The sequence below is a fragment of the Astatotilapia calliptera genome, chromosome 12, assembly GCF_900246225.1.
Source record: "Astatotilapia calliptera chromosome 12, fAstCal1.2, whole genome shotgun sequence".
NCBI lineage: Eukaryota > Metazoa > Chordata > Actinopteri > Cichliformes > Cichlidae > Astatotilapia > Astatotilapia calliptera.
Window position 1 is genome coordinate 37,300,574 of NC_039313.1, and position 14,692 is coordinate 37,315,265.

The 14,692-nt window shown below is 43.8% G+C and overlaps 1 protein-coding gene across 1 annotated transcript; it reads right to left on the reverse strand.

Annotated features, from left to right (window-relative positions):
- Positions 1-2: 2 nt before the first annotated feature.
- endog (endonuclease G) lies at positions 3-4,234 on the reverse strand. Its single transcript, XM_026187824.1, has 6 exons — positions 3,938-4,234; positions 1,258-1,451; positions 799-940; positions 608-717; positions 451-532; positions 3-371 (listed from the first exon to the last, which is right to left on the reverse strand). Exons 1-6 carry the CDS (start codon positions 4,103-4,105, stop codon positions 171-173), a joined length of 897 nt encoding a protein of 298 aa, XP_026043609.1. The 5' UTR covers positions 4,106-4,234; the 3' UTR covers positions 3-170.
- Positions 4,235-14,692: the final 10,458 nt, after the last annotated feature.

Consider the following 14,692-nt stretch of genomic DNA (forward strand, 5'->3'; position numbering starts at 1 on the left):
TGCAGATGCTTTGTAACATTAAATAAAATTGTTTTGGTATGTTGTGTGTTTGTTCGATCAGAAGCAATGCTCACACTGATAGTTCACAAATAATTAAGTTCATAAACGTTCGAACGCTATTGATCTGTGATTAAAGGAAGTCTGAAGCAGAGGATTGTGGGTAATGCAGCTCATCTGTCAGCGATGGCCCGTACGCCGCCGGCGGTCCTCTTCATGATGTTTGGCACAAACAGGAGTCCTGACATGCGCTCGATGGTTTCTATGGGAACCAGGAAACGCTCCAGAGGAACCTGCTCGCTGATAGGTTCGTTTGGTAACACGTACGAACGGAGCTCCACCCCCTTGCCGTCCGCTTGCTCCAGGATCAGCACCTGAGGGCACATGGGACAGGAGAACTTATCGCCAGCTGACGGGCAGGAGTGCTGACACCATCCGGCGGGTGGCCCTCACCTTAAAGAAGTGTGTCGGCACGGCGACGTGGTTTCGTCCTATCACTTGATATCGAACGTAGAGTTTCCCGTCAGCCTCTTGCCTGAAACACGCACCTGACAATGTCATTCCCAAGCCCCTCCCCTCAGTCATCACAGAAGGATGGGCAGCAGGTTACCTGGGCAGGTAGAGCGGGCCAGTGCAGACGTAGACGTTGAGGTAGCGTTTGGTGAGGGAGCGGCAGAGTTTCTCCAGGTTGTTCCAGGTGTTCTGGTTCAGGTGAGGGTTCTGCTCACAAACACCAGAGATCCATAGAATCAATCAGGTAATCAATACTCTGGATGAGCCTGTCCAGGTAAAAAGTCTCACCTGTGGAGCCACGTTGCTCAGGTAGAACGTGTCGTCCATGGCTTTCTGGCTCCACTTGTGGTTGGCTGCTGCGGCCAGGTGGCCCCTGTCGAACCCGCTCCCCTTGTAGTCGGCATTGGTCGCTCGGTGGAAAACATGAACGCTGCCAATGAATGAAAACAGATGTTACACGTTAAGAATTCAAACAACTTCACAGGTAGAGAAGAACGTCCTTCACCTGTCGCCTCGTTAACCTGCACGGACCACAATTTTCAAGCAAGGAAAGTTGGGGTCACGGTGTTTATCTGCAGCTCTGCTCGCACAGTTGGATTTTTACAGCATCTCAATAAGAGCTGCAGAAAGGCGAGTCCAGCTCGCACCTCATGAGGGCCGGTTCTGGCCCACGTGCCCTGTGTTTGACAGCCCGGTGGGAGAACACTGATGTGAACATGAACTTTACCTGCCCTGTTCCTGTCGCACCTGTCATCCTCTTTGAACTCGCAGTACTTCCTGTCTGACAGTCCGCTCAGGGAGGCGGGGTTTAGCCGCTCTATTACCCAGGATGCAGTACGCGTGCGGGGGTCGTAGGAGGTGACGTAGGATTCTCTGGTCTTGATGTTGCCCAGTGAGGGGAAGCCATACTTCATCACAGCTCCTGAGCTACCTGGACTCACCTAGACACAGAGACACACTCAATCAGCCAATCGGGAACACAGAGACTCCTCCCACTAATTGATCAATAATCCAGAGTATATGGAAGTCTTCTTCCTCAGTGTTTTTATGGACTCACACACCTGAAGGAGCTGCTGCAGCATCGACATGAACAGCGTGCAGCAGATGGTGTAAGTGTTCCTTCTAACTGCATTTTGATACATTCCTAGTTTTATGAGCAGCTGTTAAAGTCACAGCTGGAGCCTGAGTGAATAAAAACTACTTCCTGTTGAGTTGCTGCATGAAGCATGCCGTATGAGCCCAGTGATCATTGATGTCCTTTGTTATGTTACAGCTTCATGTTTGCTTCAGGTCAGCTAGGATCAGTGATGATGGAGGAAATGCAGTCGCAGGGCGGAGGAAACGAGTTCCACAGCAGCCAGATAGAAGAACATACCATGGATTTCATTTTTTTTACCCAGTGAGCCAAATGATTGTGACGTGACAGTCACAGGAGGATGTGCTGTCAGCAGTAGCGGTTTTTGATATGGGCGGTTGCCCGCGGCGGCATCACGGGCATCGGCAAAAAAGAAAAAATAAAGTTGCTCGTACTCATGCTGCCCCGACATCAGCCAGCGCATATTGGGAATGGCAGAGGCACCGATCGGTTTTCTATCACCTATTTGCTGGGAGTAAGAGCGCCCTCCGTTTGCGAGGTGCGCCTGCTGCTTGCGGCGGAGTCTCTGGCTGGCTGGAGCAGCGTCTAATAACCAACTCGCAAAATAAAACAAAGCAACAAACACAAAAACACCAGACATCATGATACAAACTTATAATTTGCACCGATGTTTCTTCATAATTCTATACACGAAAAGTGAGCGCGAGAGCCCTCGGTGCGCCTGCGCGGTGCTGAAGTCAAAGTAAACTTTATTGTCATCTCCGCTACAGACAGTCCAGCATAGAGAGACGAGACGACGAGGCTGCAGTTACAGCAGTGCAAGTAAACAAACAATAAATATAAGAAGAGTTAGAAAATAAATTTACACTTTAGGACTCGGGGTAAAGGATCAATAACAAATTTATAATTAAGCTTGACGATTTAAAGTCTCACACACGACCCTTTGAAAGGGGAGGGGCCGGCTGCTTCCAAATAGAGCACATTTCATTCAGCATGTTGTAAATCCAAGCCCATCATGTATTCATGATTTGAATCCTGGGTTGTGTGAAATCCCAGAAATAAACCCTCGACAAAGTAAATCTGTGAACTAAGGTGTAGGTCTAGGTTATGTTGTGGTGACCCTTGAGTTGGGGGATTTGTGTTCATACTGAAGAGCAAAATTAAAACCAATGTAAGATGGACAAGAAAAGTTCAAAGCCATCGGGTGCTCAGTTTAGAAAATAGAGAAAAGAAGAGAAACAAGCAACAGATCCAGGTAAGCAGATGTGTGATTGGATAATGGCAGGTCATCCTGAAACAATCAGAATCAGAATACTTTATTAATCCCTAAGGAAATTATGTGGATTACAGTTGCTCCAAGAAGAAATGGTAAAAATATTAACAGTAACAGACTAAACTCCAAACAATACATTATGTTACAGATTTTACACGTTTAAGAAACAGCACTAATATATACAGATCACTCAATTCTAAATATCAAGGATTAACAGAGGTGATGATAAATAAATATCAAGAAAATTGACAAGAATATTCCAGAGTAGAAAAGAGCGTGTGTAAAAAGGCTGTAGCTGTTGCAGTGTTCACAGTGTGTTAGGTGGAGGAGTTGTACAGGGAGATGGCCACAGGCAGGAATGATTCCTGTGTCGTTCAGTGGTGCATTGTGGGTAATCTCAGTCTCTGAGTGTGCTCCTGTCACTAGCCAGCATGTCATGGAGTAGGTGGGAGGTGTTATCCATGATTGTCCTTATCTTGGACAACATCTGCCTCTCAGACACCACCCTAATGGAGTTCAGCTCCATCCTCCTCACAACATTACTGGGCTTGTGGTTCAGTGGTTCACTCAACCTGCTGCCTCTGTATACAACAACAGCATAGAGGATAGTACTGTCCAAAACAGAGATGCCAGAGGGAGTGTTCGCCCAGGCCGCAATACAGGCTAGAAGCGCCACTGGCTGTTACCGACATACAGCAGCAGGGTCTGTCAGTGAGAACCAGCAGAGAGACTCAGCGGCTCCAGTGTGAGCTCAGGCTCGAGTGTTCGCTGTGAAAACAGCAGCTCCGATAAATGAGAGGAGGCTGAAGGAGAGCCGGTCTGCTGTGGGTCTCACAAACAGCTAAAGTGAGATGCGCGCTTTGTAGTCAGTCTCCTGCAAGTTGTAGTTTTTAACACTTCGGAGATCCGGCGTCACGTCGTTAAGCAGAGACGTTAAGCGTCTCCTAACTTGTTTTCCTCATCGGGTCAAGGAAACAATGTTAGGAAAACTAGATAGAAGACACTTTTGGAGCACACACAAGCAAATGCCGGAAGTCTATGACCTCACGCACACTCACCTGCAGCTCTGATGCCTGCACCGTCGGGACTCCCGGTACCGGGATGACCGGAACCCGGCTCATCAGGCCGGCTCCCCCCTCCTCACGCCAGCCTCCGGCGCTCAACAGACGGCTCGCCGCCGCTCCGAGTCCCGCTCCGAACACCAAGGTCGCCCCGGTCCGCCACATGCTGCCGGGTCAGCTGCTGGTGACGCGCTGTGATGACGTCACAGGAATGTATTTAATAAGCGTCTACCTGTCTGTGTGTGTGCAGCAACATTTCGTGTCCACATATTTCACTTTCAGTGATTTTTGTGCCAAATATGTACAACAAAGTCCTAAATTATGTGATTGTTTGCCATTCTTTAAACATAAATCAAATGCAAATTAAATATTATTTATTACACACCTTTTTGTTGACACACCCTCAATTTTAATTTCATTGCGTCCCACAGTCAGTGTTGGAAAGTAACAGAGTACATGAACCACCGTTACCTATTTAAAATACAAAATATGAGTAACTGTATTCTGTTACCGTTTAAAAAGGTGGTATTCAGAATACAGTTACTTTGTTGAAATAAAGGATTACACGGCGGTCTTTTCCCGTTTCATATGTTCGGCTATGCCCTCTCTGTTTTTGGTTTCCATGCCGGTGGAAACCCAAACAAAACACGCATTAAGAGGCTCCAATGTCTGTGTCTCAATCTCACGGCCCACGTCACCTCTACATGTGGCCGCATACTGACATGAAGAAATATTTTTAAAAATTACTGTTCAAAAAATGACTTAATAAGAAGGCAACAGGCAGAGTGTTACAGGCATCGCCCTGAAGCATGTAGCCTCGTGGGCAGTGTAGTCCAGCTGTAAGTAAGCTATTAAGACTCGACTGTACGCTGTGTTCCTGTTTCCTCTGAAACAATAAGCTCCATTGGAGTCTTTCAACGCCTCTCTCTGTCTCTCGCTAGCAAAGTTGACCCAGACAACAAAGTAAAGCTAGTTTTCAGCTACGAGCCCGACACGAACCCGACGTATTAGCCAGAGGTCCCTTTACTACGGTTCGGAGCCGCGGACCTGTTTTATATGGTGAGTGACAGGAGAACGGCGGCTAAGCTGTCATCCCTGATGGACAACATCTGCCACCCCATGCAGCAGACTGTGACAGCACTGAGCAGCTCCTTCAGTGGGAGACTGCGGCACCCACGGTGTGGGACGGAGAGATTTCGCAGGTCTTTCCTCCCCACTGCTGTCAGACTCCATAATAAAGACTTTAACTGATCAAGCACACACATCCATACATATGCAATAATACTAAGTGCAATACTTTCTGTCATCGTTGTATTTTTACTCAGTTGTATATAGTATTTGTATTTGTATTCTATTTTTATCTTATTGTATATTTATTTTATTTTATTCTACTGTATATAGTATTTTATTCTATTCTGTACAGCTGTGTACTGTATTTATTCTTATTGTATTCTAATTTTTGCCTCATAACTTTTGCACTGTCCACTTCCTGCTGTGACAAAACAAATTTCCCACGTGTGGGACTAATAAAGGTTATCTTATCTTATCTTATCTTATACGCGCCGAATAGTTTTCTATACGAGATCACTGCAAAAAGTGCAGCCTTACCTAATGTCCACCTACTGTTACTCATTATATTAAGATTTAAACATCTAGCTGGTATTGGTGTGGAGAGTAACCTTCAGTAATAGTAATAAATCACACAGCAATAGGACATTCATGTAGTTGTAAAAAACAAGGTAATATATTAAGTAATCCAAAGTATTCAGAATACGTTACTCTCATTGAGTAATGCAGGGGCGTTTTTAGCCCATTTTTTATGAATCAAAGTACCCCCAAAGATTTCTTACTTTTTTTGACAATATTTGCTGTTTGTGTGTCACACTACTAAAAGTATAAAAAGCATACAGTACTTGGTTGAGACGTAACACTTTAACAACAAAAGTATAGAGCCTCCCAAAATGGTTTGTTCCAGCTCTGCCCTGCTCTGGCTCTAGCATCCTTTCTGCCAGAGCGATGGCGGCTGAGACGCAGCGGAGCGGATGTGTGAGTGCCTGGCTTAAAACAGGACATGCTAGCTGCATTTAGCCTTCAGTTACTCTTATATCGTTAGGTAGGAGTCAGGCCATGTTTCTTTTTAGCTGAAAAACATTACACCCAGCTAACCTGCAGTATTGAAAACGTGTTTTCTGACAATGTTTGCTGACCTACAATCCGTCCTGCTCTGTAGTAAAATCAGCAACATTTGACCGTCCTGTTGCTCCCATTGAAATTTATACAGCCTTTTTAAAAGCTAAAACTTAACATTGTCAGTAGCCTGCTGTTGTTACTACTGTCCTGTTTGGAATGGAAGGAGAGAAGCTGCTTATTTTGTCCTATTTGCATGTGCCGGTATTAAGCCCAAGGTACTAACTAGCTAACTGACTGGATGCTAATTAGCCTTATAACTCCTGTTGTCTCTCTCTATAATTTATATTAATATTAATATTTTGTACATTTGTATATCATAAGGACTCCTCTATTTTTGGAGTGTATTTTTATGTGTCTGTATTATATTACACATACACATTAAAAGTGAATCCCTGTCCAAAAATGCACTCAGTTTACTTTTTACTCACTATGAGCATCATTCATTATTCTTCCCCACTTATTAAGGTTAGGATATGTATTTTTGTTTTTATTCCAATCCGTTCTTCTTTTGCAGCATTTAAATAACCTTTATCAGATTTGATGGTTTTGTTACAAACTTTTCAAAAAGTGTTTTGCTTTTCTTTCACAAATGTGGGATTAAATAGTGTTAAAATGTACAAAACAGTGATGTCGTGTTTTGTGACGAGGACCCAGGCACAGAGAGACTTGATGAATTTAAGAATCTTTTGATTTAATAAAGACGTTTGAAGACTTGTACAAAGATGGTAAAATTATGACTGATAACGGAGACAAAGACAACAGGCGACGAGGACAGGGAGGAACAGGGCTTTAAATGCACCAAGGAGACAGTCAGAGAGAACTCGGGACAACTGGAGACATTTAAGGATGCAGGGACTGACAGAAGGAAGAAGTTTATCTTGACTGGCTGGGCAGCTGTCTGGGTGCTCAGCACCCCCAAAGCTCTGAGTGCATCAATGAAGGACAGGCCCCTGCACCGTATGTACCACCGGCAGATAGAGGAGGTGGCTGATATCCAGAAGTCCTACCAGTGGCTGGACAAAGCTGGACTGAAAGACAGCACAGAGGCACTAATCATGGCAGCACAGGAACAAGCTCTGAGTACAAGCAGTGGCGTGTCTAGAAAATTTTTGTTGGGGGGGCCAGGTAGGGGCACAGATTTGGAGAAGGGTGGCAGATGTAATTGGCAGATAATGTTTAAAAAAAATTCTACCAACCATTAACCATAATTCAATAACCCTGTAAACCTAATAACCGAATGCGCTTTTAACTCTTATTAGAATGAGATTTTAACCACTACGGTGCAAAGTTTTTAGATACTGCGTTGATAAAGTACAAGAGATACAATCAGTCAGTGTTTACTCAGCATTCAAGGACAGCAATACTTGCATAGTATTTTTACGGACATATAGTGCACATATGTTTTGGGCAAAAACATTTTTTAATATTAAAATACGAACATTTCAAATTCAAATTTTATTTGTCACACACACACAACCATACACAGTATGACATGGGGGTGAAATGCTTGTAGCTGTACAATGCCCGACCATTAAATGACAGAAGAAAAGTTTTACAATATTTACAATTTACTACAAAAATTTACAAATTAACTTAGGAATTTACAGTAAAGAATGTGCAAATAGCAGAAGAGATTATAAAGATAAGGATTATAAATTATAGGAATTATAGGATTATAGGAAATGTGTGGTGGTGCGTGTGGTGACGTGTGTGAGAGTCCAGTCTTATAGTGACGTGTTTGGGAGAGTCCAGTCCTACACCTGGTTCAGGGCCCGAATAGCCTGGGGGAAGAAGCTCCTCCTCATTCTCTCTGTTTTGGCCTTAAGGGAGCGGAAGCGCTTCCCAGACCTCAACAGTGAGAAGAGTCCATTGTTGGGATGGGAGAGGTCCATCATAATCTTCCTAGCTTTGGACTTGCACCGCTTGGTGTAGATGGACAGCAGGTCAGGGAGCTCTGATTGAATGATGCGTTCTGCCGAGCGCACCACCCTTTGCAGATCTCGTCTGTCCTGCTTGGTGCTGTTCCCAAACCAGGTGCAGATGTTTGCCGTCAGGACGCTCTCGATGGTGCAGGAGTAGAAGTTCTTGAGCACCTTCAGTGGCAGATGGAAGTCTCTAAGTCTTCTGAGGAAGAAGAGACGCTGACGGGCTTTCTTAACCAGGGTGTTGATGTGACAGGACCATGACAGGTCCTGAGTGATGTGGACACCCAGGTATCGGAAACTGTCCACTCTCTCCACTGGCGTGCCACTGATGATGAGGGGTTTGTAATTCCTCGCCTGCTTTGTAGTGAAGTCCACGATCAGCTCCTTAGTCTTGCTGACGTTTAGGAGGAGGTTATTCTCCTGGCACCAGGTCTCCAGGTTCCTAATCTCCTCCAGGTAGGCCGTCTCGATGTTGTCGGAGATCAGGCCCACAACAGCAGTGTCGTCAGCAAACTTGACAATGGAGGTGGTGTCGGATGTGGCTACACAGTCATAAGTGTACAGTGAGTACAGCGGGGGGCTTAAAACACAGCCCTGAGGCACTCCAGTGCTGAGTGAGATGGAGGGGGAGACTTGTTTTCCTACCCTCACTGATTGGGGTCTGTCTGTGAGGAAGTTGAGGATCCACTGACACAGTGATGAGCTGAGTCCTAGATCCGTCAACTTGGTGAAAAGCTTAGAGGGAATTATTGTGTTGAATGCTGAACTGTAGTCCACGAACAGCATCCTAACATAATTCCCTCTGCCAGTGTCCAGGTGACTCAGGGATGTGTGGAGCAGGTGAGATATGGCATCGTCTGTGGAACGATTAGTCCGGTAAGCAAACTGAAGTGAGTCGATGGTGGCAGGAAGTGAAGAAGTGATGTGATCTCTCATCAGTCTTTCAAAACACTTCATCACAATTGAAGTCAGTGCTACTGGACAGTAGTCATTGTGGCAAGCGGGCTGTTGTTTCTTTGGAACAGGGACAATAATGGACCGTTTGAAGCACGTGGGAACCACAGCTTGGGCCAGGGAGAGGTTGAAGATCTCCGTGAACACCGGTGCTAGTTGATCATTTGTAACAAACAATTGACAAATTAGCCAATGACAATGCAAAACTTTATCTGCCTGTTAAAAAAAGAAGATAATCTTCTCACAAACTGGTGTTTGATTTTGAAACAGGAAAAAAGCGGGGAAACAAATGAAAAGACTAACATTTGAATAAAACCTGAAAGCAAGTAAATACTTTCTATGCTGCCTTATGGTAAACTTTGGTAATATTGATAAAGAACAACACTGGCTGATGATGAAGTACAGACAGCTGGCATGGTGACACTGCCAGTATTAACCTGCAGGGATGGACTGGGACAGAAAATCGGGCATTTTGACTACAGACCGGCCCACCAGGTATTAGAGCCATAAAGACTTTGAATGAAAACAAATGCTGTTGTGACAGTGATGTACAGTCTTGTTGGTATATGTATGATTTCTATACATTTTACGTCAGATAAAAACTTTGGTTGTAAGATTTAGATAATTATTTAATAAAAGCTAGATATTTTAAATGAGAATAAGAAAGAAAAGTATTTCTTTGTGCCCCCCTCTCCCTGTTAAAGCCCTACCTGCCCCCCTGGCAACACTTTGCTAGACCCGCCCCTGCACAGTTACCAGCTGTCAGCTGCTTAGAAAAGGATCCTGGTGTTATTTGTCTCTCAGAAACAGTTCATAACTTCCCTTCAACTCATCCATGTCACCTAAAAGGTAAACCTGTTTCTCCATCACAGCTCTGATGATCCAGTAAGGACATCTCCTGGTTTCATCTTCATGTTTCCCTCTCACCACATATCCAAACCGACATCATGACCAGCAGCTTTACAGCTGTGGCTCCAGCAAACATCAGCTGATACTAGAAATTAATATTAAATAAATTCTGACAACAGCTGATCAAGCTTAAATGTGCTGCTGTTGTTTAGCGCGACATCTGCTGGTTTCCTCTTTCTGGCGCAAAGTGGGCGATAAACAAACGAGAGCCGATCAGCTGATCATTGATCAGTTTCATGATTGAAGTAGCAACAGGAGAGGGAGGGGGAGAGAACGAGAGAAGAAGAGGCAGCTGTGCAGCGTTACGACAGAATAACTCCAGCTTTGTGTCTTTTTCCATCCTAGCTGAAGTTCGGGACAAACTGCGTCTCAGCTCAATATGAAACGTGTAATATTTTCTCTGAATGAGGGACCATTCCATTTTTTTAAGGAGCCGTTGGAAACTCTACTAACTAACCTTATGAATAAAATAAAGTTCACTATCAGTAACATCATAGCACCACCCAGCTGTATAAAAACTCCGTCAAGCTGGCTAGAACGCAGTACGAGTTATTGTAACTGACTGTAAAAAGTCAGCAACATGAAAATAAACTCCACCTAAACTTGGTTTATATCTGACCCAGATAGACTGCAGGTCATAACTTCTTACCTGAAGTTCAGTTCACCTGACACTCGGACTGGTGGCTGCTTCGGGTCTCTCCTCCTGCCTCCCCTTCCCTCATCCACCTGCTGGCCTCTGTGGAAGCTCCCCCATAGCCACCACCAAACAACGGAGTTATTTTTACACATCGACCTGCATCTGGCCAATCCACCACCTCTCATTGTTCATGCCGTTACAAAAATAAATAAAAAATAAGTCACCGGGCAGATGCCCGGTATGCCCGATGGCCAGTCCAGCTATGTTAACCTGCAACCAAATCTGCAGCTCCATACAGCAATGTTACGACTTAGATTATATCTTATAACTCATAACTCTTATGTTAGCTGCCCTCAGTAGCATACTGTCTGAAATATTCGACGGCTGCAATAATTCTTTAAGTGTTATTTTTTCCTTGGTATTCTAATTTCACCGAAATTTACTAAACTCAACAAACTTAATATTACTTACTGGGACATTTATTCTGTCCTCATTTTCTTTCACCGAAAAATTGTTTCCTGCAGTGCGTCTTTCGTGCTTGGCTCTCCTACCTTTGCTAACGTGATGCACATAGCGCAGAAGCCGGTGCTGCATTCACTTACACTCGGATATCTGAGCTTCACCGTGAAAACATAATCGGACATTTGATATTTGATTGAATTTTATTGTTTTACCTTTGGGGTGGCACCTGGGGTGGCCAGTCTGGTTGGGGGGGGGGGGGGGGGTGGCCTGTGCCCCCCCAGGCCACCCCGCTGGACACGCCATTGAGTACAAGATCCATAGAGGCTGGGGCCTATCACAGCAGGCAAGACCCCAGGTGCAGGCTGTGTAAAGAAGAAACAATCCAGCACATAACAGCAGGGTGCAAGATGCTAGCAGGCAGGGCATACATGGAACGCCATAACCAAGTGGCCGGCATAGTGTACAGGAACATCTGTGCCGAGTATAACCTGGAAGTCCCGAGGTCAAAATGGGAGATGCCCCCAAGGGTGGTGGAGAATGACTGAGCTAAGATCCTGTGGGACTTCCAGATACAGACGGACAAAATCATGGTGGCTAACCAACCGGACATAGTGGTGGTAGACAAACAGAAGAAGACGGCCGTAGTGATCGATGTAGCGGTTCCCAATGACAGCAATATCAGGAAGAAGGAACACGAGAAGCTGGAGAAATACCAAGGGCTCAGAGAAGAGCTCGAGAGGATGTGGAGAGTGAAGGTAACGGTGGTCCCCGTGGTAATCGGAGCACTAGGTGCGGTGACTCCCAAGCTAGGCGAGTGGCTCCAGCAGATCCCGGGAACAACATCGGAGATCTCTGTCCAGAAGAGCGCAGTCCTGGGAACAGCTAAGATACTGCGCAGGACCCTCAAGCTCCCAGGCCTCTGGTAGAGGACCCGAGCTTGAAGGATAAACCGCCCACAGGGGCGAGAGGATAATTTATTCTCTCTCTCTCTCTCTCTCTCTCTCTCTCACTATTTTATATATATATATATACACACACATTTGATGACTATACTAAACTTTATTTTGCTATGCAATTGAATCTGGTAAAATTTCTTTACTTCTTTCTTCATACTGTACTTGTCCCAGTAGTAATTTTACACCCTGTTAGAATGTGCTTTATTGCCTTAAAAAACTACAGCCCCTGTGGGAGAACACAGGAAGTGACATCATTTGTTTTTGGAGGGAATTCAACTGTGGAAAATGAGGTAAGATTCAACGGTCACTCTCACTTTCCTTTTTTTATTCAGGATATTTTTGGTTCACTTTTGCAAACAACTTGCTAACTGTGCTAAGCTAATGGTATGGACCTGTTCCTAAATGGTTTGTTCCACTTTTCAACTTGTGCTTTTATGAAAAGGTGGCGTATTCCTTGAATTATGTTACTGGTCCTTGTTCATGTTTGATGTTGTGTGCTCCATTCTGGTATTTTACAGCTGCTTGCATGTTTGTTTGTTTTTTGTTAATGATTTTTTGTTTCTTGTTTCTGACGTACTTTTTAATGAACAAACATATAAGAAGCAAAGATGAACCGTAGATGTTTACTGTCAGTTTTGGCTGGCGGTCATAGGTTCTGTCTGTTAGGATGCCTGGGTCGTTGACCCAGGGTTTTTGAGTTTAATATTTATTATTTCTAGTCTTTGGTTTCTTTGAGTTCTGTCTTATGGTTTATGTCTCTGTCTTCTCTAGTTGCTCTGTCTCCCCTGTCAGCTGTATCCCCTTGTCTAGTTCGCGTCTCTGTGTATCCTTAGTTGCTATATCCCCGTGTCCGGTCAGTGTCTGTCTGCCCTGGTCCCACGTCTCTGTTCCCTCTGTTGTAGTGCCTGCATGTGAGTCTGTGTCTTTTGTTCAGTCTGTGTTATGGGTTTCCTGTTTTACTTTGAAAGTCCATGTCTGATGTTAATGTGTCTTGTTTTGCTTCCTTTGTCTCGTTAGGCCTGATTTGCCCCAGCTGTGTTTCCCTCCTGTTACCCATTCCCTGATTGCTCCCTCTGTGTATTTGAGCCCTGTGTTTCTCTGTGTCGCGATCTACCGTTTACCTAGCTGTGTGTTCTGTCAGTCCTCCGGTGTAAGTTTATTTTGATTTTTTTCTAGTTATGTTATATTTGAGCTTAACATTAAAGCTGTTTTGAGTTCACATCTGGCTCCGGAGTCTGCACCTTGGGTCCTATTCCTGTCTGCACACAGCCTACACATTACACTATCCAATAATATGATGCGAGACTGGAGTAAAATACATCCATGGATTGGCACTTTATTAAAGAAGGAGCATGATAAGAGCACAAACACTAACTACAACTAAACAAAATGCCTTCCTTTTATACTCTACCTTTTCAGGTGAGCATCCGGAATAGCCCAAGTATGGGGTTAACTAATCAACATGAAAACATAGCCCTCCACACAAACAAACATACAATAACATTAAAGCACATAACAAACATATACATATTTCCAACACGTACTATAAACAAACCAATAACATAAGCTTCATCCGTTACTTTATAAATTAAAACCCTCTTTAACCACACTCCCTAACCTGGCACACTGGTCTGCTCCAGGAGCTCTTAAACAGGTGATTGAGCCGCTTTCACTCTTTTGCTCCACATCCTGCAAGAAGCAACCAGGACAGGTGAGTACCTTTACAAGTTCTAATTTCACATATATTTAGGTTATTGACATATGATTAACTGTAAACAGCTCTAACTTTGGCTCTTCTCTGACACAGGTAGGCCAGTCCCCCTGTCTCTTCACCTTCACAAGCTGTCAATTTAATCGTATGTCAAAATAAACCTAATAAAAGACTCCATAAGAACGAATGTGTTTTCTTTATTACCCTATTTTAAATTCCCAATCCACCCATTTATCATTAACAATGCCACCAAGGTAATGGAACCCCTGGTCTCCATTACATTTACTCAGATGTTAAAATTGAAAACACTGATGTTCCATCCTGTTTGGAAAAATGTTTTTTTGAAATGAAATGAAATGAAAAAGATTACTGAACAGTACCAATAAGCGTTGTGAAAATTTTTGTGCCAAGTTGAGAAGACAGGAACATTAAATGCACACATATGTATATGTTTTTAAAACTGCAAGTATTTTCCATGCCGTCGGAAAACATGGGTTAAAATAAACTGGTTTTTGTATAATACAGACCTGTGGTATATGTTATTAAATAACTTGTTACAGTTTCAAGAATAAAACATTATATTACCAAAAGGGACATAATTTGTCTAAAGTCACTATTGATCAATATTTACATGTTTAACTATTTATGGTCTATATGTAAACGTCCCTAACAGGGTGGAACACAATCAGAGGCCATGTTTAAGAAAACTACCTGTAATTACTATCTTATCTATCCCTGAGCTTCACCATAATGGATTACATATAGTTAAACGTGTCAGTATTAAAACAAATAATAAAATATAACACAATATAAAACATATTAATGCATGCTCAATCATCCAGGTATGTCTGTGAAGGTTCTCAGTCATCCAGGTCATCGTAGTCTAAGGAGCTTGGAAAGAAAAGCGTCTGGACTTCTTGAGTTGCTTGAAGACGTTTCACCTCTCATCCGAGAAGCTTCTTCAGTTCTAAGGTCAAATGGTGGGGAGTCCCAGATTTAAAACTCCCA